The sequence below is a fragment of the Carassius carassius genome, chromosome 44 (assembly GCF_963082965.1).
Source record: "Carassius carassius chromosome 44, fCarCar2.1, whole genome shotgun sequence".
NCBI classification, from domain to species: domain Eukaryota; kingdom Metazoa; phylum Chordata; class Actinopteri; order Cypriniformes; family Cyprinidae; genus Carassius; species Carassius carassius.
The window spans coordinates 18,264,176-18,289,626 of record NC_081798.1 but is presented as its reverse complement, the minus strand read 5'-3'; the positions used below and the strand labels follow the sequence as shown (position 1 = coordinate 18,289,626).

General features: G+C 34.2%; 1 protein-coding gene across 1 annotated transcript in view; it reads right to left on the bottom strand.

Moving 5' to 3' along the window:
- Positions 1–5,513: 5,513 nt before the first annotated feature.
- The window catches only part of LOC132126362 (membrane metallo-endopeptidase-like 1), a 53,926-nt gene continuing 33,988 nt past the window's right edge, over positions 5,514–25,451 (bottom strand). Inside the window, exons 3-25 of the mRNA XM_059537572.1 lie at positions 23,682–23,846; positions 23,094–23,123; positions 22,612–22,677; positions 22,355–22,516; positions 22,172–22,252; positions 20,985–21,080; positions 19,612–19,730; positions 17,915–17,980; positions 17,697–17,831; positions 17,534–17,623; positions 16,812–16,948; positions 15,580–15,673; positions 15,291–15,419; positions 13,990–14,088; positions 13,630–13,713; positions 13,381–13,484; positions 13,221–13,279; positions 11,018–11,137; positions 10,638–10,771; positions 9,133–9,198; positions 8,912–9,007; positions 8,429–8,505; positions 5,514–6,798 (exon numbers count right to left, since the gene is read on the bottom strand). Coding sequence (XP_059393555.1) covers positions 6,699–6,798; positions 8,429–8,505; positions 8,912–9,007; positions 9,133–9,198; positions 10,638–10,771; positions 11,018–11,137; positions 13,221–13,279; positions 13,381–13,484; positions 13,630–13,713; positions 13,990–14,088; positions 15,291–15,419; positions 15,580–15,673; positions 16,812–16,948; positions 17,534–17,623; positions 17,697–17,831; positions 17,915–17,980; positions 19,612–19,730; positions 20,985–21,080; positions 22,172–22,252; positions 22,355–22,516; positions 22,612–22,677; positions 23,094–23,123; positions 23,682–23,838 — 2,301 coding nt within the window. The 5' untranslated portion in view covers positions 23,839–23,846 and the 3' untranslated portion in view covers positions 5,514–6,698. The remainder of the gene's footprint in view (positions 6,799–8,428; positions 8,506–8,911; positions 9,008–9,132; positions 9,199–10,637; positions 10,772–11,017; positions 11,138–13,220; positions 13,280–13,380; positions 13,485–13,629; positions 13,714–13,989; positions 14,089–15,290; positions 15,420–15,579; positions 15,674–16,811; positions 16,949–17,533; positions 17,624–17,696; positions 17,832–17,914; positions 17,981–19,611; positions 19,731–20,984; positions 21,081–22,171; positions 22,253–22,354; positions 22,517–22,611; positions 22,678–23,093; positions 23,124–23,681; positions 23,847–25,451) is intronic.

The window sequence follows — 25,451 nt, the reverse complement described above, 5'->3', positions numbered from 1 at the left end:
TTTGATGAGATGTGGTTTAGTAGGGTAAATGCAATACGAACCAGCAAAGACGCATAGAAATGTTCTGAAACGTGTTTGTGGTCCTTCAGACAATGCATTGAATGCTGAAATAACAGAAGAATGTGGCATTTTTTTCATGGAATGGTTTCTTCTTACAAGTGGTTCCTGTAATTTGTAAAAACCATAAAACAAAAGCATAAAACTATACCATGCTGATTTTATGAATAGTTAATATGAGTAAATCTCTTAAGATGCCAAACTGCAACCAGTGCTATTTAGGATCATTGATACACTGTTGTAGTTTTTTTTGTATATATGGTTTTTGTCTAGACAGTATCAGATCCGTATAACAATTCTGATTGCAAAAGTCAAAAAAGAGAATTCTATTGATTTCACCATTGCTTTCGCATACTATATTTTTAGCATGCTTTGTTTCTGCATTAGTCTATTATTGTGGTCTCATTTGTTTTACTTCATGCCGAAGTCAAAAGTCTGGTTTCAGAAGGATCCATTGTGTCACACCACACCCCTAAAACTACCAGAAGTCATTTAGTCCATCCAGAGAATAAACATGGTGTCATTCAGCAGCATATCTCAGAGCAGATCGGCCCCAAGGGTCTTCTTGCACCACCTTAGGAAGGAAAGGGCCCAACAGACACAGTCAAGAGCCCAAGCCCAGTGTCGTCACTGGATGACAAGGGACAGTCTCAAGGGAAACGAGACAGACTTCAGACACTCTCACTGGGACGCTACCCTTTTCTGAAAATGGTAAACAAATTATAGTCAATTACTGATTACAAATTATATGAAGAAAATTGTATGTAGTAACATAATCTGGATTATTAAATAATATAGTCTGACTACTTTCTGATTACTTTTGACCAGATTACTAATTCATCACATAGACTTGAATGCGACTGTAAGCCCCCCCCCCCCCCCCCCCCCAAAAAAATTATATATATATATATATATATAAATGTTCAATTCTTGATCAACATCATGAAATGCACTAAGCATTTTTATATATAAGAATTGGGGTGAATAAATAAATTATGAGTAATTTACTGCCATTATGTAAATAATGTGTAATTATGTAATCTAATTGTAATCTGATTATGAGCATTTTAAAATGCAATGTAATCTAATTAGAAGTTCTTAATTTTTTTTATCTTATTATGTAACCCAGATGACATGTAATTAGTTACTACCCACCACTGCTAACATGTAGACTTTAGATACTAATATGCATCATTTAGGGCTAAATAAGGTACAAAGATGTCCCTTTTGTATGTTGGTCTAGTCCCGGTGACAGCTTTTTTCTGAGAGTGTGTGTATTCAATAACTGTCAAAGGCACTATGGTTTTGAAAGAGCCTCACACAAACCTATTTTCTTTTCTTTGTATTTGTTTATTCTTTGAATATACTAGGGTCTTTTGGTAGTTTTGGAGCTGTTTAAACAGAACAAATTTTTCCATTCCAATGCACTTCTTTTCTATTGATTTTCTATGTAAACACACACTACTATGGCACATCGGTTTCAAATTACCAGTAAATTGTATGACATCATTAACCAGAAATGACCTCTAAGTGGCAGCGCCTCAAATGTTATGATTGGCCCAGAGCTGCTGAATTATGAATTTCAACAGCTCTTAATTGGTCCAGAGTAGACTTCTTACATCAGCACATTCTGAACTTTTACTTTCTCATACCACTGATCTTCATTCTGCGTTCACACACAGCATCATTCCAGCAATGTACTGGTAATGTCACAACTTCTCATACCGGTAAATTGCCAGAATGAATTTACTGGTATTTTTGAAGAGGTCCTGTTCACACATGATCTCTTGACGGTAATTTACCAGTAAAGTCTGTATGTGTGAAAGGGACTAATGTGGTGTAGTGCGACTTTTCACAAAAACAAACGTGTGTGTGTGTGTGTGTGTGTGTGTGTGTGTGTGTGTGTGTGTGTTTTCTGCCATTAGATGATCCCCCGAATTAAATGTTATTGGTTTGTCAAAAATGCATAAGCTCGATCTGGTGACTGTGAAATATTCTATTAATATAACTAAGAAAAAAAGCACCACAGCTGCTCTTTTAGGATAAATGTTGCTTTGAAGTTGAATAACAGGACATGTCGCAGGTCTTGTTTACCCATAAAAGACCACCGGCGTCATCTTTGAGCCACCGATGCCATTTCCTCTGGAGTGTGGGATGTGGCTGTTACATTCACACGGCCGTGAATGCATTGACAGACTAACCCTACTTTGATTTTAGCTTGAACAACTGACTTTCCTTAATAAAAGGGAAAGTTCAGCCAAAAATTTAAATTCTCCCGTAATTCCAAACCTGTATTGCTTTTATTGTGTGTGGCGAGCACAAAGGTATTTCAATATAATCTGATATATTCTGTATAATAAAAGTAACTAAAAGATACAGTATTATATATGACTTCCGTGCATTTTCACACCATTACATTTAATACATTTTCACACCAACCAATTTAATATAATTTGCGTGTCCTTTTCAGTGTAATGAAGATGTTTGCACGAGAAAGAGGATTCAAAGTTCTTCAGGGATGAATGGACTGTGATTTCTGGTTATCCAGGTTTGTGTATCACAAATTATCTTTACATTTATATGATGCATACAATCGACCATACAACTAGGAAATAATAACATTTATAAACATTTTGTATGCATCATTGTTAATCTGTAATACAATTTTAATCCTTGTTTTTTATTTGCCAAATGCATTTAAATAAGTCAATCAAGTTTGTATTTTAAGCTTTGCACTACAAGATACTGCTTTAATGAGATTCTTTTATAAACTTATATTTATTATCATCTGTTTCCAAACATGTCTGACCAAATGCAACTTGTTAATTGAAGAAGGGGAATGGCATTGACTTGTGAGAAAAAAAATACACAATATATTTGTTGCTTTATATAAGTTTATTTTTGAAGTTTACATATTTCCTCTTATATAATATAACAATATTTAATAATAATAATGTTTAGGGTAGCTAAATAACATTGATATTTTTGCTTGGACAATTAGTATTGGCAGAACGATAGAATTACAAAGCATTCACTTGAAAAGTCATTAAAACATATATGGTGTCAACCAAACATGGACCCTATATAATATCAAGGGCATTTCTGTCAGTAAATATTAACCTTTCAACAGTCAACGGGTCTATGTACAGAATACATATTGTCATAGCAGCATCTGTGGTCATGTGGCATATCATAACATAAGGACAATCTCATAAAACCTCCAACACTGTCCAGGTGTTAATGTGTGTGTGTGTGTGTGTGTGTCTGTGTGTATGAATTTAAAATTATTTATTTGAAAGTCATGCTTTAAGAAGTCATGCTATAATTCAGATAAATCTTAATGGTTCTAAAATAGGCTTTATTTTGAACATAAATAAAAGTTAATATTAAGTTTATGGACATATGCCAACTACCTATAATTTTTTCTTTTGATTTTGAGAAATATAACCTGGACATGTTTTCATGAGATATATCCATGAACTAAACAAATTCAATGTAAAAAGTAACAGCAGAATCTGTAAAACTGAATTGTCAATTATCATTCTTGTGTCTGACAAGTTCTTGGCATTGTCCCATAATGCACAGAAGAAAGTAATGATTCCTGACTTCATAATTACTCATCATAAGCTTACTTCTAATTAAACACCTTCAAAACCACACAATGAAGACACTAAAATGTACACAAATGCTATTCTACAATTCACACTTGGCAAGGTATTTTATAGGTATTAAGTACAAATCAAAAATTACGTTTTGATATATTTGTGGTAGGAAACTTACAAAATATCTTCATGGAACATGATCTTTACTTAATATCCTAATGATTTTTGGCATAAAAGAAAAATCGATAATTTCGACCCATACAATGTTTTTTGGCCATTGCTAAAAATATACCCCAGCGACTTAAGACATTTTTTGTGGTCCAGGGTCACATTTGTGCATTATTGGCTCTAGTACTGTTTCTAATCACACCAGATTTACTCCACACCAATATCTGCCCGTGAAAAAGCTCAAGTCCTTCCAATTTCAATTGAAGCAGACCTCCATTTCTTGTCTGGCAGCATGGTTGCATTGGAAAATGCATGCACTAATAATTCAGGGATTATGTTTTATTTGGCACTTCATCACCATAAACCCTTTCTGCCGCCAAGGTTCAAATGTTTAATTTGTTCCAAAGTTGCTTGCATTCGTTATATCACATCTCCCGTGCATCAAACAGTACGTGCCATTACAGTGGTGTAGAGGTTTAGATTGGCAATGAAGCTTCAAAGGCAGATAATGAACATTCAAATGATCAAAGTCTCTGTCATGAGAGATAACAGTCATAATCAATAACCCAAGGCAAGCCAGTATTGACTCCGCTAAGCTTTCTGAGAACTCGACAATCCATTTCTTCTCCTACAGTGGCTGCCTGACGTCTGTTTGCAAATGTGTTATTGTGTGTTTGTATTCATGCACTCACGACAGACTTTACTTTCACTTTGTTTTCATTCATTTTCCAAAGCAGTAGGCGATGTTAAGTAGTAGTTCAAAAGACTACTTATTGTTTTATATGGGAGAGTTTGAACCAATCTGGGCACGGGGGTGGGACTAAGCATCACCAATCATTTCTGTTTGGCTCAGAGGAACGAAAGCATTGGTTTCTTCTGATGAATCAGTGTTGTCAAAATGCAATGACGTAATCACGTACACTATGGCGCCTCTAAGAGTTAAGATCAATCGTTATTTGGAAACCCAGCCCAGAACTTTACACACAGGCAAACACGGCATGTGTAACGTAGGAAAGCGCGTTCCTATAGTCTAGTAAAGTAGTGTAGTTACCAATATTATTAGTTTAATGCGTTACTTAACTTCGTTACCCAAAAAAGTAAAATCGTTACTGTAATCCGTTACTTTGTAACTCGTTACCCCCAACACTGGCCCTCTAGATCTCTAATGAGAGGGCCGTCTCCCCTAAAGTTTCCATTTGAGAGACAACTGCTGGCTGTCGCTTCGTCTGCTACGGTCCAGCTAACACATGAACCGCTGCCGCCCCATTAGCCCACAATCTCAGACCAATTTATGAAATCGTGAGATATGATGCTAGCTAACAGATCCTTGAGCGAGACCTCTGCCTAACGAATCCTCTTGGTGTTTGGTGCTTTATGGCACCGCTATGTACAAAATCACATATTCTCTGCTGGAAAATCATGGTTTATGTGAGTTTAGAGTCGTTTCATGCAAGTCTAGGTGGTTCATCAGCTGGGCTTGGTAGACCATCTTGACCAAGCTGGTTGGAGCCTGTAGACCAGTAATAAACCAGCTACCGAAATCTTAAACAACAACAACAAGTTATATCAGATGAACATTGACACCGTTGATCATAAGTAAACAAAACAGTTGTAGAGTATTAAAACTAAACTAATATATGATCAAATATTTGTTACAAAATCTGTTGCTGCAGAAAATGGTCTTGATCTGATAAAAACATTTATATTCTTAATGCTGCGATGATGCTTTTAAGAATCCCAAATAAAAACCAAACTGAACTTGAGGACTGAACAGATGAAGACCCTTCGGTTTTACTACAGTACATTTCTCCGGATCTGATTCTTGCCCCTAAACATGCTTAACAATAGCAATGTATGGAAATGTTCCCTGGCAGAACGAACAGCTTGTATGAAACAAACAAATAGTCTGAGTGACCCGTTGTACCTTTTTCATTCCCGTATTGCAGCAGCTTCCTGCCATTATCTGCTGGCTTTAACAGAAGTCTGTAGCGTAAATTGCAAGGCAGCCATGAATCAGAGCTATTTATGGATAAATACACACGAAGCTTGAAGCGATATGGTTTTAACAGTCTTAAGGTTGTCATTTAATCATCAGCATGGGCCCGTTTATGTAACGTTAAGCCCTCGCTTTTAAAGATTCTTCAGTGAAACATAGTGTAGAGAGCAAATACATTAGGATTTGTTTTGGGAAAACGGTGCTCAATAGGACTCCAGCGTCTGCCTCTCTCCGCTGCATGCTTTAGAAAAAAATTCCTATACCATTTTCAGAATATTTCAAGGCTGCTTATTATGAAATCAAACATTCTGCCTTGACTGGTTTCTATTCAAACCACAATCTCTATCGGCTTCCAAGCCTTCAGTTGTTGACTAATTTTGGGATCGCTCAAGCGCAACGGATATCTTCTTGGAGAGCCGACAGAATCGAAAGCCAACCGAGGGATTTATCCGTTTACATAATCTGGAAAAATAATCTGATGTCAATAAGCCTTTATCGTTACAATGAAACTCTTTCGTTTACACAGGTTTTCTGATGCCAAAATTAGTAATGTGTCACAAGAAACCTGTAAACAGGCAAACAGGACGAAATCTTGCTTAAAAGTCTCTTAAACAGACATTGAAAAAGCATGCCTCTTTTTCAGAAAAACAACACCCTCACTGACGCCTGCACTCGTTGGTAATATGTGCGCATTTGAAAGTTCACAGTAGACATCTATGCAGTCACACATGTAGGTGTTGCACACCTTGGTCGTGTCTGTCATATCAGACTAACAGCCAGGCAGCCGCCACAGAACAACATAATATGATCCAAGCTCTCCTAACCGTTGCCTAGTTTGTAAAATATACACAGGCTCCTGTATCTCCGGCGGCAGGTTACCACACTCGACATTTCTCTTCGGGATTCATAGGAGCTCCTCTTGCGCAATGAAATGCTTCAGAAAATGCCTCAAAGTTCTGGAGGGACCCCAGAACCCTGTTAAAAACAAACAAACATGACACTAATCATCTGAAAACATCTACAGCAGTCCTAAAAAATATTAGGACATTTAAAGGGATAGTTCACTCATTAATTACTCACCATGTCATTCCAAACCCTTAAGACCTTCCTTCATCTTCAGAACACAAATTAAGAAATTTCTGATGAAATCCGAGAGCTTTCTGGCCTGCATAGACAGCAACGCAACTGACTCGTTTAAGGCCCAAAAAGGTAGTAAAGAAATCGTTAAAATAGTCCATGTGACATCAGTGGTTCAACCGTAAGTTTATAACGCTACAAAAATAATTTTTGTGCTCATGGAAAACTAAAATAATGACTTCATTCAATGATTTCTTCTCTTCCAGGACAGTCCTCCGGGAATTATCAACAGTACCACCGCGCACATTATTTTTGTTTTCTTTGCGCACAAAAAGTATTCTCGTAGCTTCATGAAATTACAGTTTGAAATTACATGTTGGATCTTACAGTTGAACCTTACTATGTTTCCGTGCATTGAACATGGTAGTACCCTTGCTGTTTATGGAGGGTCAGAAAGCTCTTGGATTTCATCAAAAATATCTTAATTTGTTTTCCGAAGATGAACACAAATTATCTGAGTTTGGAACGATATGAAGGTGAGTAATTAATGACAGAATTTGAATTTTTGAGTAAACTAACTCTGTTTTCACTTTTCTGTATCATTTTTGCTCAGTGTCTTTGAATCAGCTGGTATTCTGGGGAGTTTAAGTGGACATGTGAAGTCAGCTCACCTGAAACACTTTTGGGCTTTTTTTAAGTTTTGCTTGAAAAGGTTTAAAATAATCAGAAAGGATACAAGAAACCTGTAAACATGAAGTATATAAACATATTTGAAGTATATAAAAATACAGCACAATATACAATATGGAAGTTGCTTCATATATTTATAAGATACATATGTATAATATTTTTATCGAAATAAATAAATACTTTTATTCGGCATGGATGCATTGAGCTCATCAAAAGTGACAGTGATGACATTTATAATGTAAAAAAAATATATATTTCATCAAATTCTGTTCTTTTGAACTTTATAGTCACCAAAGAATCCTGAAAAAAATGATCACAGTTTCCACAAAGACATCAAGCAGCACAAAAATGTTTCTAGAGCCACAAATCATCATATAAGAATGATTTCTGAAGCATCACGTGACACTGAAGACTGGAGTAATGATGCTGAAAAATCATCTTTTCATCACAGGAATAAACTACATTTTAAAGTATATTTATAAATAGAAATGTTATTTTAAATTGTAGTAATATTTTTACATTTTTTTACTGCACTGTTACTAATCATATGAATGCAGCCTTGTTGAGCATAAGTGACTTTTAAAATCATTAAAAAAATCTGACAGACACCAAACTTTAAAATAGTAGTTTACATGATAATTTTGAGTTTTAAAATCCAATAAAATATTTAGTGGGTACAAATTTGTTCTTTCAAGAATTCACTTTTGTCTATCCCTCTTGCAGTGTCTTGATTTTTGCTATCGTGTGTTGTGCTAACTACATTATCTATTGTCATTTTTAAGTGTGCCTTCGATACTTCTTTCACCTTTAATTTACAAATCTCCCAGAAAGCTCTTGCCTGTATTCCAGAGGGCTGTGTGGGTCTGTTTTGATGGACTGAATGGCGTACTCTGGGCGGCAGGCACCACACCAGACCTACAGAAAGCATGAGACATTTTATATCCAGAAGAAATAACAATCTTATCATACCAGTTGAACATATTTGAACATTATTTCTGACCTAATCTGCATTTTATGCTTGAACAGATGTACGGTTGTGAAGATTTAGCCCATTTCAACACATATTTAGAAGTGTGCCCATCCAAATAATGACATGTCAAGTTCAAGTCCTTTAAAGCAGCACTCATCCCATCGGTTGGCATGATTCAATCATTGATTTCATGCTCAAGCACACATTAGAGAGCCAGTATTTTCCAGAGGTTAAGCGGCACCTGTATCTTTTAAGCAGTGTCAGTTTAATTTGACTCACTCTTTGCGAGAATGACCTTGCATGGGCATCAAGGTGAACACATGCAAGTGGATGTCATTTGTGGTCACCTACCTGTGCGAAGTTAAGAAAGAAGAGCTGTTTGTGATCCATATCCAGTCCAGGAAGACGGGGCTCCTCGCCCTCCCTCTCCACCCACTTCATATACGCCTAATATCACACACACATTCACATTCGCAGATTTTTACCAGTTCTGATGAATATGTGAGTTTTTGTCTTTGTGGTCTTTAAGATGTTGTGAATGAAGTTGTTTAAAGTGATTTATTGTTACAAACCTTATATGCTTGACGAACTCCACCGTTGTCAGCAATATTCTCTCCTAATGTTGTGATGCCACTGACCTGCAACAACATCAGAGTAACAATGTTCAGTGTTATTTAACTGTTATTCATATAATACAGTATTTATTCCTATTTTAGGTCAGCTTGTAATTTTAAATGTTCAGTTTTCATTTAGTTTAGTGCTAATTTAGTTCTAATTACAGTTTCATTTTTAGCAATGTTGTTATTTTGTATTCATTTTTTAATATTTGCGTTGAGCTTTTTATTCTGTTTTAGTTTTTAGCAATTTTAGCACTTGTTAAATTTCTAATCTTTTTAAGTGTCTCACGTAATATAGTCATATTTTCTTTAATTTCAGCTTTATTTTGATTAACAAAAATGTATATTAATTAAAGTTTAAAATGTCAGCACTGTTGTTTTATAGTCTTTATTTGTTTTTTAGGAGAAATAAAAAAAGAAATTGTTTACATACTGAACTATAACATGACCACTGTAAAAAAAGCATTTTTCTTCTTTTAGTATTTTTGTCTTGTTTTCAAGTAGAAATACCAAAATATTCTTGAATCAAAATACATTTAATTAAGAAGCAACTTAAGACATGAAGTGTTGTTTTCAAATGTATCTAAATGCTGTTAGTTTTTGCTTAAAACAAGAAAAAATATCTTGTTTTCTCTTTGAATTAAGATTGTTTCTTACCCCATTGGCAGATATTCTTCTTAAGCAAAAACTAACAAAATTTAGATACATTTTCCAGAAAACAAGACTTAATATCTTCAGTCATTTCATTTTTTAAGTAAAGTAGCTTAATTTTTTGATAAATAAATATATATATATATATATTTTTTTAGATTAAATGTTTAGATATTTAAAGTAAAAAACAAGACAAAAATACCAAGTAAGAATTTTTTTTTTTTTTTTTGATGTCAAGTGACTTTGATGTTGTTTGGGACATTGCTGGAATATCTTATAAAAGTCAGTAAAATATTTAAACATCCTTAAAAGAAGCAGAATACACTTGTTCTCAGAGAATGCAGTAAATACATTACCTTATTTACACAAAAATCAATAAATTTTGCAAATTGCAAATTAATAATAATGGAGGTGTAAGCGAAAATGACTTTACTATATAACTGGATTCATTTTCAATATCTGTAATGTAAATGTAAAAATTTCTGTCTTGTTTTAAAATCCATTCATTTGTGGCAAAAAATTGCATTAAATGTTTGTTTCAATATTTAATTCTGTTTACAATTTTTTAATATCCGCAAAAGTGTCCATTTGCTCTGCATTTAATGTCTTTGCAGCCTTGAAGAACCAACTGAGATCTCATTTAACGTTTATTTGTCATTTTTTCAGGGCAGTGGAAATGCTTAGATCGGACCCAAAGCATGCACATACTACAAGTACTGTAAGTATAAACCATGTATTTGTTATTTGTTCATCTTTAAAAGCTCATATATACGGATTCCTTCCATCCTTCTAAGTGAAGTTCAACTTACATTTTGGCCTCCTGCGAGTTTCCAGCTGAATTTGCCGTACTGTTCCACCATGCATTTAGACTGATCCTCAAAGCGCTCGGCAGAGAAGTTGCTCCACCAGTTGTACATGTTCCCATCCTTGTCAAAATTACGGCCTGTGAAAATAAATATTGAATTTTTTGGAACACAGTCATGTTTTAAACAGACAAGCGTTGTGGTTGCTCTTTGGCGCGGTGGTTTGGTCCAGTGGAGAACAATTTATCCGTGATATTTAAAACCCCTCCTTTAGCACAGAGTTTAATACATCACACACAAAACAGGTTCATCAACAAATCTGCATTGTTTATTCATCCACAGCTAACTGATAATTGGTACAATCCATCAGATGAGATGCATATTACCGTGATCATCAAATCCATGAGTGATCTCATGTCCTATAACCATGCCAATTCCACCGAAGTTTAGAGCTTGCAGCTGTTTTTCACTGAAGAACGGAGGCTGGAGGATGCCAGCAGGAAACACTGAAAGAAAGATGAATGCATAGAAAGAGATGAAATTCAGCATAATGTCTGGGTAATTGACCAGGAAATGCATTTTCGAGACACTAATCGAGTCACGTGAGAAAGCAACTCATTTTAATAGCAACAGAGTGTTAACTTTAGACACTTTTATATCCGATTTTTCATTCAAATAAACCGATTTCAACTTTTTTTTTATGTTTCTGAAGGTTAACACATTAAAACTGTGTTGGTTAAGAATAGATTTACCCTTGTCAGTCTTTCAAAATATATATGATGTAAAAAAAAGTATGACAGTTTTTATATGCATGCATATATATATATATATAATGAATTTAATTTATATAGGTATGCATTATATATGCATGCATAATGTTCAGATTTTTTTATATAGTTTTATATTTCAATATTTTTGTAAAAATTACAATAAGACAGCAATATCAACAATGTGATATAGGAGATATGTAACGGGTAAAGAAAACAGAAAAAAAATAAATAAAACAGTTTTGAAATGTCAAAAGTTAGTGGACATATTACCCTAGTGAAAAATAAATATACTAAAAGTATATTTGTACTACATTTATTTTGTGCTTAGTATACTACTAACACATTTGCATATCTATATACTTAATAAAAATACCCTGCATTATTGCACTATTAGTACTGTATACTAAACTGGTTTACTTAAAGCCTAAAACTAATTTTGTGCTTAATGCACTTTAGTTGTGCAACTAAAGATAAACTGAAGTATATTTGATTGTGCTAAAGTAAAGTTGCAAGTACATGTCAGGCACACTTTAAATATCTTGCATTTAAAGACTGATATTATTCAGAGATCACACAATCCTCATCAATAGTGACATTAAAACAAGTTTTAGGCTTAGTATTAAGAAATGGAAACAAAAGAAAATAGTACTCCAAATAAGTAAATACTCCAAATAAGTCTTGAGCAAAATGTCAGTAAATATGTTAATAGATTTGAACTTATACTTATGAAATTAGTATATGACTTTTTAGATACTAAAAATGTGAAAAGAGTCTCCACAAAACTCAGTAATGCTCAGTAATGTGCTGGTAATGGTGTACGCTCGATAGCAGAAGCTGTATTAGGAGGACAGAAAGGTCTCTGCTGTGTAGCGTCCTCCAGCTATAGCAGTTACAGCTGCCACTCTTGTCTCTCAAATGGCAATTCAGCTTGAAGTGTTTCCCAGATTGTCCAGGAACATTAAAATGTGCAATCTAAGAGTAATTATGTGGAAATTTCTCCCCGCTGAAAATCTGCATAATCACTTGGCTTTTGTATTAACGCAGCCTGAATAGCATGTGTTCAGCGTCCACAACCCATCTCTGGAAGCACAGGCTTTGTGGGCAGTGGAGCCTGAAACTAGCTTTGTTTAATCTACAAGAGAAAAGCACTACAGGCATTAGAGCCATTATGACAATGGGCTGAGAAAGCATTTATACTGAGAGCCCTCAACTGCTTAGGAGAAATCTGACCAGAGCAAATACTTCACATTTGGACAACGCTGTGTATTTTAGTGTGCGGTTGTGGCCTCCACTGCTGGAAAGATCTGTGTACTCAAGCGTGAACCTCGGTTTGTGCTGGTCTAGCTGCTGGACCCAGCCCTGTATAGGCATTTTGTTTTTTTTTAATGATTAATGAAGTCTAAATTATCAAGTAAATGTGCAATGTTTTTTTTTTTCAACTACATTGTCCATTTGTGGTAAATAGATTAATATATATATATATATATATATATATATATATATATATAGTGAAATACAGAATATAATATTATATAAAAAATATAATATAATATTATTTCTTACTGTATAGGTACGAATTTTCCAGTCCGGTTTCTGTTGTGCAAGTACAATGTTTTTTTTTTATTTATTATTATTTTTAAATATATTATTACTTGATTGTTCTATAATATTGTTTATTATATAATATAATATAATATAATTTTTTTACTGTCTATGGCTGTGAACTTGCCTGTGAACTTTATTTATTTATTATTATATAATACGCTATATTATATCATACAATGGAATATTTTTTCAGACTTTATGGCTGTGATCTTACCAATCTGGTTTCTGTTGTGTGAATAGAAAGCGTTGACCACAGCCGCACCAATAATCCACCTAAAACAGAGACAAGGAGAAAAACTTGACACAGTGATGGATCACAAGAGAGAAAAAACGCTCTCCCTAGCATTGTTGATTTATTTATGTATGTTTCGTACATGTCAGGATCCACGGGCTCCCTCAGCTTCTTATGAACTTTCTGGGCTGAAGCTGCCAAGTTTTCCAGAATGTTCTCAAAGTAGTTCTCCTCACTGAAATTCAGCTGTGAGCAAACAGACAGAGACAGGTAATATCACATGGATGTATTTCTGTCCGAGCTGCCATCATTCTTGAATTTATGTGTATGAGATATTAGTTGGTTTGGATGCTAATTTCTTTAGAGGTCAGGGATCTCTGAGTTTCCGTACGTGTTTGTATTCCTCGTCCAGTTTCCTATTTTCCTCCTCAAGGATGTGGTCGGGATAACCGATCTGTTCTGATATCGCCATGGCCTGCAAAACAAGGAAAACATAACGGAAAACAGCAGTTCAGAAGGCAAGAACAACTCGGACTGTAGGATAGTAAATGAAATAATAATAATAACAAATAAAATTGCCTTAATTAATTCAAAATAAGCTTAAAGATGAAACCCAGTTCATAATCCCAATACATTTGAAAGGATCCTTCAAGTAAATATTTTAAGTGAAAGATGTTCGGCTGACGGAAAAGTGTGGAAATAGGGTTTCAGCTCTAGAAATAAAAGCTTGTGGCATTGAATAGCATCTCACCTTCTCTCTGGCCTTCTCCTTGGACTGCTCATCCATCCAGCTCAGTTCTTCCAGTGTTTCCACATAAGCTTCCTGAATCTTTCTGATCAGTTCACGCACCTGAACAACAGAGCAGAGACACAATCCTTTTCGTACCATTTATCAAATAGCCGAAATAGCTGTGCAATTAATCTGATCCAAATAGTTATCGATTAATAGCACTAATGGTTTACTATATGATAAGTGAATTAATTATGATGTGAAAGAATACTGTCTTTATTTATATCAGTACACTTTAGTTGCTCTGTTTTATTCTGTGAAAACTTACTACGTATATAAAATAAGCATTTTATAAAAGCAATAACCCCCGTGAAGCCATGGTTTACAGTGAATTTATAACAGCTAAGGGGATTTTTCGTAACAGGATTTTTAATATTTTTAAATATTTTTTTTCGGCTCACCAAGCCTGTATCTATTTGATCCAAAATGCAGCAAAAGTAGTGATACTGTGAAATATTTTTACTCTTTTAAATAACTTTCAGCATCTTTATTCCAGCCTTCAATGTCTCCACAAGAAACATTTATTATTATCAATATTTAAAACAGTCGAGTAATTTTTTTTTTTTCAGGATTCTTAAAATCTGAAATAAAAAGCTTTCGTAACATCTTACACTATACCATTCAAAAGCTTGGAGAAAGTATAGCGTTTTAGAGAAAAAAAAACTATAGAAATGAATACTTTTATTTAGCGAGGATGTTTTAAATTGATCAAAAGTGACATTTATGTTACAAAAGATTTCTATTTCAGATAAATGCTGTTCTTCTGAACTTCAAAGAAACCTGAAAAAAATTCTACTCAGCTGTTTTCAACATAATAATAATATATATTTTTTTTTTGAGCAGCAAATTAGAATACTAAAATGATTTCTGAAGGATCGTGTGACTGGGGTAATGATGATAAAAATTCAGCTTTGAAAACACAGGAATAAATACGATTTTAAAATATATTCAAATAGAAATCAGTTATTTTAAATAGTAAAAATATTTCAGAATTGTACTGTTATTGCCATACTCTGGATCAAATAAATGCAGGCTTGGTGACTTCTTTAAAAGACATTAAAAGTCTTACTGTTCACAAACTTTTGACGGGTAGTGTAAAATCATTCATCCTGACTTAAACTGAGATGACTTTCTGTCAAATCACTGAAACCATCATCAGAACAGTCTCTAAACAGTCCATGTCAGTCTGATAATAGCCGTTACATAAAGCACTGCAGGAGGATGTTCCTGTTATGTCTGGTGGTGTGTGTTTTTGGTTTTACCATGCGTTTGCTGTTTCCAGAGAAGGTTTCTCGGACATACAGGGCCCCGACGGCGTTCTCCATGTTTCCCTGTACATAACGGACACAGTCTCTCCACCTCGCCTCCTCTACTGTAGTGCCATGCAAAGCCTGAAAGAACACACACGACACAACCAAGAAAATGGGTCCAAAACGAGGTTGAGATCCAATGTGTTATTTAACTTAGTGGACTAGAACTGTAGGGGACCACCAAAAGAGTTTTAAGAGCGGTGTTAAATGCCACGAGAGCTGTCCTCTGTTTGAGCCTGACCTTTCTGTAGTGCGCTCTCACGTCTTTGAAGCGCCGGCTCATACTGCTGACCCTCTCCATGATGAGCATCCACGCCAGATAGTTCTGCAGGGTCCTGCCGGGATCACACGCGCAGACCACTTCATATTAGAATTGATTTGAATTCCATTATTTCTGTTATGTATACCTTTTTTTACATCTTTGTCACTGATAACTGAAAAGTGTTATTGTTAACCAAAAAAAAAAAGAAGAAGAAAAAAAACTCTGAAACCGTAAACTAAAACTAATATAAATATTATATGAAAAACATTTAAATGCTACTTAAGTCTGAGTTTAACAAATTATTCAAACAAAAAATGTAAATAAAAATCATTTAAAGCTATATAGAAATAAAAAAACTAATAAAAACAACAGAAATAACAAATTACAAAAAAATGTTTTTAACATTTTTATAAAAACATTAAACATTATATATATATATATATATATATATATATATATATATATATATATATATATATAAATGATATTAAAAAAAATGTTGCCATGGCAAAAATCCCTGATAATTTTAAGATAAAGTACTAAAAATACAAAAAATAAAATAGAAATAATAACACAAAATTATTAACAAATTAATAAGGTAAGTTCAAACTAAAATTATAAAGGCATCTGCCAAATACATAAATCTAAAATGTACTTTTATGGAAAATAATACAAGAGACTTTTTAATAAGTCAGTTGTATCTCCTACATATTGTCAAAAAAAAAATACTAGATAAAAATATCATGACAAAAACAGAGCAACAGAGCACAAGTACTTAAAATGATCACTAAAATAAAAATAAAAACCAATATAAAAATGTAATGCATGCTATAATAGCTTGAATGCAATATGAGCTGCTTTGAATAAAAACAGCTTCCAAATGCATATCTGTAAATGCAAAGTGAAGGAAAGAAATCTCTTTAATAAGTCATACTTGCAACTTAAATCTCAATATAATACCCAAACATTCATTCAATATCAAATTCTCTGTGTTATCCTATCCATATTTATTTTATATCTCCGAATTCTCATTGTGTGTCAACATTCGTCTTCTTTTATTTCTTATTTAGCAATTTTCAGAGAAGCACAGATGACTTCAGTGAACGTAACTAAGACTTCTGAGCTCAGAACGAGAAATATTTATTTCTTCTGACATGACAATGAAGAATTAACTTTTCATGAGTCAGTCAGCTGTGAATGTAAAGCTTGACCTGTGACTGTGTTTGGAAAGAACACCACTGAGCTTCTCCAGATAAGGTGAGCAGTACACAACTATGGGTTCATCTGGTTGCACCGCGACTGACACGCTGGACATTATTCCCTGGATGTAGCGCGTCCAATTAAAGCCCTGAAATGTCAGAAAGAGATACAAAAGAAGTATGTGTACTCTAAAAATCTAACTAAAAGAAACACACAATCTTATTTCAACAATCAGTGACCACGATTTATACAAGTAGGATATTTCCTAGATCAACATCCTTGTTCAAACAGGAAACAATGAGAAACAAATGCTACGAAAAATAAACATTAAAAAGCATGACTATTATATTATGATTTTCCGCTCTGGTTTGTATAGTCTGGTAGGAAATCGTGACATTAATCACCATTATTTTGTTCTATTAACAGCCATAGTTTTTTTTTAGGACGGATACATGACATTGATAAAAAAAATGGTAACATTTGAAAATAGTTCTGTTTCACAGAAATGTTGCTGAACTTTCCATTCGTTGAAAGGGATCATGGTTTCCACAAAAAACTGTTTTCAACATTGATATTCAGAAATGTTTCTTGATCATCAAATGATTTCTGAAGGATCATGTGACACTGAAGACTGGACTAATGATGCATCGCTTTAATAAATGACATTTTCAAATATATTCAAATAGAAAACAATATTTCACAATAGCTTTGATCAAGTAAATGCCGTACTTACATTGAGGTTGAAAGCTTGCTGCGCTTCTCTCAGTGTCATTTTGTTGTAGAGGACGGTGATGTCATTGCGCTCTTCTGCAGGTGAGGTAGCCTGTTGAAACACAGAGCAGACACTCACGTGACATTTACAGTAGCTCTAACATTTTAACAGCATTTCAACTCACGTTCGCAATGTCTGTCTCCAGCGCCAACACTTGAGTCATGTCCTCCCACACACGTTCTTCATCTTGGGTCAGGTTCCTGTCTTCTCGTGCAATCCTTGCTATGGAGACCATGAACTCAAGGTAGGCCTCGCGCACCTGACCAGAGATACATGACCAGGGAGTTGCTGATTGTTATAACAATTACATTGAGGGACATCTTGCATAATGACACAATGTACCTTCTTATAATTGCCATCACTGAGGTAATAATCTCTTGAAGGCATTCCTAGTAATGGCTGGTCAACCTGTGACAACAAACCAGAATCAGTTCTAGTATACGGTACGCATGAGATCATCCAATAGTGTAACATTCAGAATTAAACCAACGAAAACATTTTATTAACTCAGTTGCAGTTAGTTCTGTGTGTTTTAACAGTGATGTGCCACTAAAACCAATCAATCTCACAACTCATGACATCAGCATAGTATATTGCATATCCAAAAAGTATAGTCTTACCATAAATTATTTGAAGGAATTCTATGGTACTATCATACCCAGCTAACAAAAATATGTTCTACAAACGTTTTGTAATTTAGTAATCTAAAAGTAATCAGTAATCAGTAATCAGTCTGATTACATTACCTAAAATGTGTAATGTAATGGATTACATTACTAACTAAAATTTTTGTCATGTAATTTGGAATCATTAATGGACTACATTTTGCTATTAATCTACCATAAGTTCTGGTTATACTTTAACTAATTTAGAAAATGTTTCTTTTGAATGTTCAATGTTGACTGTAACATTTTTTTTAAATAACTAAAACATTTCAAAAAATGATGTATAAATTACGTTTTTGTATAACGTTCTTGATAACATTATTAAAGGGATAATTCATCCAAAAATGAAAATTCTGTCATTAATTACTCATGCTGTTCATCTTCAGGACACAAATGAAGATATTTTTGATGAAATCCAAGAGCTTTCTGACCTGCATAGACTGCAATGCAACTGACAAGTTCAAGGCCCAGAAAGGTAGTAAGGACATTGTTAAAATAGTCCATGTGATATCAGCGGTTCAACCATAATTTTATGAAGCTATGAGAATATTTTTTTGTGCACAAAGAAAACAAAATAATGACTTCATTCAACAGTTTATTTTCTTTTGGGTCCGAGTTAGGCTGGGAAAAAAATAGCAAATCATCCTCTCTGTCAAAATCTTCAGATATGTTTATGTTGACTGTTTTATGTACAGTGTGTGTCTTCTTCTGCTTGTAAACAAGGCGCAGCACTTCTGGGTTCAATGTCAGAACGCCAGCTCCTGCATCATCAGCAGCACCAGATACATGCTTCATGGTACTGTAGTGAAAGTGTGTTGAAGACTGACACGGAAGAGAAGAGACTGTTGAATTAATTTTTCACTCTTTTTTTCGCACAAAAAGTATTTTTTAGCTTCATATAATTACGGTTGAACCACTGATGTCACATGGACTATTTTAACAATGTCCTTACTACCTTTCTGGCCCTTGAACTTGTCAGTTGCATTACTGTCTAGTATGTAAGTCAGAAAGCACTTGGATTTCATCAAAAATATCTTCATTTGTGTTCAAAAATTAACAAAGGTCTTACGGGTTTGGAACGACATGAGGGTGAGTAATTAATGACAGAATTTTCCTTTTTAGGTGAATTATGCCTTTAAAGACCAGATAACTTTGAACATTCTATTAATGTTATTGGACGACACCTGTTCAATAACTTTGTCAGAACATTAGCCATCCGCCAGCAGTTCTGTTAACATTCCCTGCTAGCTAGATAGTAAATGTCCATCATACATGTCCCAAGTTACCATCATACATGTCACAAAATATTAAAATAATATGGTGTTTTGTTATTGATACATAAGAGTAAACTACAAAGTATATTCAATAACTTACATGAATAATGTAACGGCTGGAGTCACGATCATCTGGCCACACAAACATCTCAAGCACAGCCTTCTTATTGTACCGAGCGTTCAGAACAGCCAGGGTATCCTCCAGGCTCCACATTCGCTCTGTGAGATCAAAGATTCGTGTTTTTTTTGTCCATGTCTGTTGGCTTTGAGGCAATATATATCCCAAAAACTCTGTTCAGATACTCGTTTAATATATTCAGTTTTTCTTTTAATAATGAACTTGAAGCTTAATATTACTGAATCATTACTTCTAAACAGTAAGGTGTTTTTTTTTTGTTTTTGTTTTTTTTTGGATATGCGCTAGATGGACATATTTGACCGGGTACTGCTTTTTCTGCATATATCACAGTATCTAACATACTATATAAGATACCATGTCAAAATTATAAATGTTCAACCTTTATTACTTTATGAATGTTTCCACTTTATTAGCTACACCTTTTTGACTGCTTGTTAATGCAATCTAATCAGCCAATCACATGGCAGCAACTTAATGCATTTAAAGGGGTCATGAACTGAGAAATAAAAATTTCACAACATATAAGAGTTCGGTAAACTCTACAAGAACCCTGTACATTTCAAGACTTAATCCCTCCCTGTTAATCTTAAAACTAAACACGGCCACCACAGAAGAAGATCAACGCCTGCTTCTACATCACTGCCTGTTCAGCCCCGCCCACCGATTCATGCATGCAGTGTAAATAAGAGCTTATGTTTTTCTTGATGAATATCCTGTTTCATCCAGACACGCATTATGACAGAAGTCAGATGGCTTGGGAATTACTTAAATAAGCACAGATGATGCGAAATAAGAGCATTGCATATCACGAGTGGTTAATTTCAGTTTTTTATTCAAAATTCTGGGAAGAAGCTCTAATTGTAAATCTTACCAATCAAAACAGCCTGTTGCTTGCATAATAATACAGATACCAATAGATGGGTTTTACGGTTAAAGGTCTCCAGCGGCACCACAACCAGAATTATTACCTGTTAATTGCTAAAATCAGTCACATAAATCATGTCTAGGCTGATGTCTGCATATATCAGCACTATTCGGTTTAATTATTCTGCTCTCTCTCAGGGTCTATAATGAGCCACAGTGCCAATCGTCACAGTGGGTGGCTCTCTTATCCTCTCACCCTCCTCGACATGGCTCTATCTCCCTCTACACATGACAGATGAGTGGGATGGCCACCACTCTGTCTAACCACTGGACTGTTCCAATAGTCGAGCTCCTTATCAACACCCAGCGAGTGCACGGCTGGAGCGATTGCATTTATCCCATTTAGATAAGCCCAAGATGCTGCCATTCTCTGAGAGTGAATTAGCGAGGACCGCTGCTATCTCCAGTACCTGATGTGCTGTTCCAGACCTCAGAGGCCACGGGCCAGTCGCCGATACTGTCAATGAGTCCGAGGAGAGGCTGCGAGTCGCGCTGCTCGATCAGAACTGCAGGGGGAAGCAGCGAGATGGGAATAAGTTGGATTTGTGCACATATAGAGCGAAACGGAAAATTAGAAGTGACCTTCATTTTCAACAATAAATAACAGTTGTATTAATAGATTTAATTCGCTTTTATAATTTCTTTTGTCATTTTTAGTGATTATGTGTGTTTGTTTTTTTAATATTTCTTTTTTCGTTTACATTTTTAATTCAAGTTTAGTTGTTATTTTTTAGTTAGTAATTTCAGTGCTTGAACTTGCACTTGTTTTTCATCTTATATTAAACATTTATTTCACTTTAGCTTTATTTCAGTTAACAAAAATGTGTTTTAATACTAGTTAAATAATCATTTTAGTTTAGTTTCGATGTGCTATTAATACTACTATTAAATACTATTAAAACTAATATTATTTATTTTGAATAATTAATTAATATTCATATCAAATTATAATAACACAGTAATTAGAAATAAAATATTTTATAAATATATATTTTAAAAAAATTATAGGCCTATGTATTGAAACAGTTTTTGTGTCAGAATTGTATGAAATTCATTCATATTTAATTAATATTTAATTATTCTGAATAAATAAATAATTAAGCACATATAAGTATATTAAATAATTTATTTGATTAAATAATAGTTTTAATTAAAGTTATCAGCTTCAGTAATCAGCTTCTATTAAATTCTATGTTTATATTATAACATTATAGATTTAATTCAAATCATTTAAAAAAAAAAAAAAGTTGGACTTTTGGAATTTCCAAGTTGTAGAATTAAAAATAAGAATACAATATAAAACTCTTTGATTTTACATAAAAATTGATAGGAAAATATACAAACATAAAAATGTAGAATTTTGAGAATGTCATGAAACTCAATTGATTAATAATGTTATATTTGCATACAGTGTCTCAGTCTTTCTGCTTACAAATGTCATGTTTAATTCAGTGTTGCTTGCCATTTCTTTGTAACTATGTGTGACATTTAGAAGAAATGAAAATTGTTTCAAAGTGAATCCTACACCATTGTAATGGTAAATCATAACATCAGCAATATAACAGAGTATAAGTAGATGACAGTATTGTATACTCACTCTCATTCATGCATGAGCTGTAGAGCGTTTTGGCTTTCTTAAAGGCCTCTCTGTCATCCTTATTTTCCATCTCCAGAACTCCTGTGCGATAATGAATAAGCACCAGCCAGATAACAATGTTTAGAAGAAACCTACACAAACCCATGACACCCATGGTGGTTGCGTGAAGTTGGCATAACTGACCCTTGAGTACGATCTCCAGCTCGTCTCTCAGGATATTGAATACGCTGTGAAGTGAGCTGGTTTCGGGAATGACGTGACGCTCCATCCAGCCTCCGCAGGCGTACTGATAGAAGTTCTGGCACGGCTCCACACTGGGGTCCATGTTCTGGAGCAGTCGGGCCGCTGTGTCATTGGAAAACAAATGATTGCAGATCAAGAAGATTCAGTTGAAGTTTCGAGCTGGTGCAAATGGCAAGCTCTGAGACATTTGTTCTTACCGGCAGTGACACACTGTGGGGTTGTACAGACATTGCTGTCAGCGTTTGATCGATATTTCAGCCCTGCTGCGATGCAGTGAGATAAACAACATGCATGAGGTTAATATCTGACTCTAACAGGGCTGAGATCATGTGACATAATCCACTCAAACTGCACACGAGAGCTTATTGCTTCAGCTTAACACTGGAAAACTGGAATAATATTATGCAATTTACTGAAACAATGTTGTCTTATATTTTTCTCATATGCATCAAAACAGGCACATTTTGTAAACATGACACTGGTTGGTTTGAATTGCTAATAACACAAATGACAGTGCATACATATATATAATGTATGTGAAGTAATATGATACAGAATATGGAGTGATTGTATATTTATGGAAGGAAAAACTCAAAAAGATGGAAAACACATGAAAACGCGGCGATGTGGATAAAAATATGCCAAACTGTGATATGAACAACTTCACAGCATACTGTACCTTTTGAAGATTCATTTATGTTAAAACGCTCTGAAATACAGAGGAAAATACAAGAGCTTACAGATTACAATCAAATATTCAATGAGAACCTTTTGATACATCAGATGATTCTTTGCGTAATTTAATGATTTAAATTATTTCATGATAACTCTGTACACTTTTAATTCTGAATAAATACAACATTTCATCATTATTAAAAAATATAAACAGAATATAATACCAATATTAATTTTATTTTTAAAACTAATATTCAGTGTTTCAATTTCACACTAATTAGAAATAATCAAACTATATTATAAATGTTAAAATATTTTACATATGTATAAAACTTAAATAATTATATAATATAACTATAAAAAAATATTAAGTATATTAAATGATTAATTAATATTTATGTAAGATTTTTCTGGTTTTCAAGAGACTTCTATAAAAGAAAGGTTGCACAAGTTGCACCACATGGGCTATAAATAAATGCAATTAAATGCGAGTTATTTCTTAATGTATTACAAAGATCTTTGAGCATGTTTTGTGTCTTTTGGGGGTTGAATAGCGTTCGAAAGGCTCCTGATGTGCAGCAGTAATGCCCACCTCTCAGAGCTGAAGTGTAGAGCACTATGAGTCCAGCCAGAGCGCAGCTCATCAGAAGCACAGTGACAGACAGTCCGATCTCCACTACAGTCCAGCGATGCTTCCTCGGTTTAGTGCTTTTCTCCATGATATCCATTTGGCTCTCTGATTTTCCCATTCTTGGAGCTGTGGGACAGAGTATTGAAGTGTTGGTGGAGAGGGACGAGTGCGCGCGTAATTGTGCGTGAACGCGCGTGAGCAGAGAGCCACAGGTGGAGCAGGAGCGCAGCCTGTTTTCGACTTTTGCCTCCAAAAACATCGATTTTTTTATTTTTTTATGTGGAGGCGGCGTAGTTACTAAATGAGAGAGATATGTATACAAATTTCAAATAATGTTTCAAAGTCACCCGAAATACACAGTTTTACCAATGAATTACCGTGACTTTTCTTAAATAAGAAGAAAACTAAGAAAAGAAGATTGCACATAGCCTACACACAGAAAAATCTAGAGGTCGAAAAAATTGCACTTTTCACCTTTAAAATCAACGCGAATTATCATTTAGAGACCATTTATGTTGATAGCATAATGATGTATTTGTAAACTAAACGACACATTCAATGCGAAAAGGGGCGGGACTTAAATATTAATACGTAACGAGGTTTGAGATTAAAAAAAATCGTAATTTTATTTTTATTTTTTTATTCTGTTGTGGAAATAAAAATAATAATAACAATAATGGTAAACTCGGAATTCTGAGAATAAAAGTCGGAGTGTGTAATTCTCTCTCTCTCTCTCTTTCTCTCTCTCTCGGAATTGCAAGAACAATGCACGAGTCGTGAGTTAAAATCTTGCAGTGACCTTTAATTACTTTATTATATTCTGCTTTATATTTCTGATCGCGCGGAAACTGTCTTCCATCAGTAAGAGCAGGCTTTTTTACTGTACATCAGAATTATGCAAATCAGAATGCGAGTTTGCTATAGCAACAACAATACCAGATTTTTGGCTAATAACATCTAATAACATGCACGCTGCACGTGAAAATGGGCTAAAAGGGTGGAGCAAGCTTTCTTTCTATTGCCTGCAGTGATGAATGTTAACAACAGGACTAAGAATGCATGGAGAGTAAATAGGACCATTTGATTTCATATTGACTTGAACATATAAGACAACCAACACAAGGCAGTTAATGTAGCCAAAAAAATAAATAAATAAATAAATAAAAACCTTCTCAGAAAGAGCAATAGCTTTGTTCTTGTTCAATTTTTAATGATTTTTAATGATTTTTAATGAGTTCAATCCAGACAAGGCTTCATATGAAGCATTCTCCTACCCCATCACATCATAAGACCTGTTTAATCTGTGGAAACCTGACAGGTTTCAGAAACGGTGTTTTGCCTCATATTGGCGTCAGCACTTTTTCTTTTTCTGTTTTGGAAGCTGGAAAGTGCTGATAAATTTCCTGCAAAAATGTTAATTCCCTGACTCATTTGATGTCTGACGGGAAAACAATAATCATAGAAAAGGCTCATCTAGAAATGAGTAGCTTTTATATTGAGTTTTCTGTGTCATTAGTTTTAAAGCTGTCAGCTAGTCTGCAGAAGGCAAAGATGATATGTTTGCTTTGGATTTTTATTAACCATACTGATAAATACAAACAAATAAATGAATCAGTCATTATTAGTGACATGCAATTAAACGACTATTAGCATTAAAGTCTACAATGTTTTTTAATAATTTTGATATGAAACATATTAATAAAGTATTATACATAGTACATATTTTTCCTC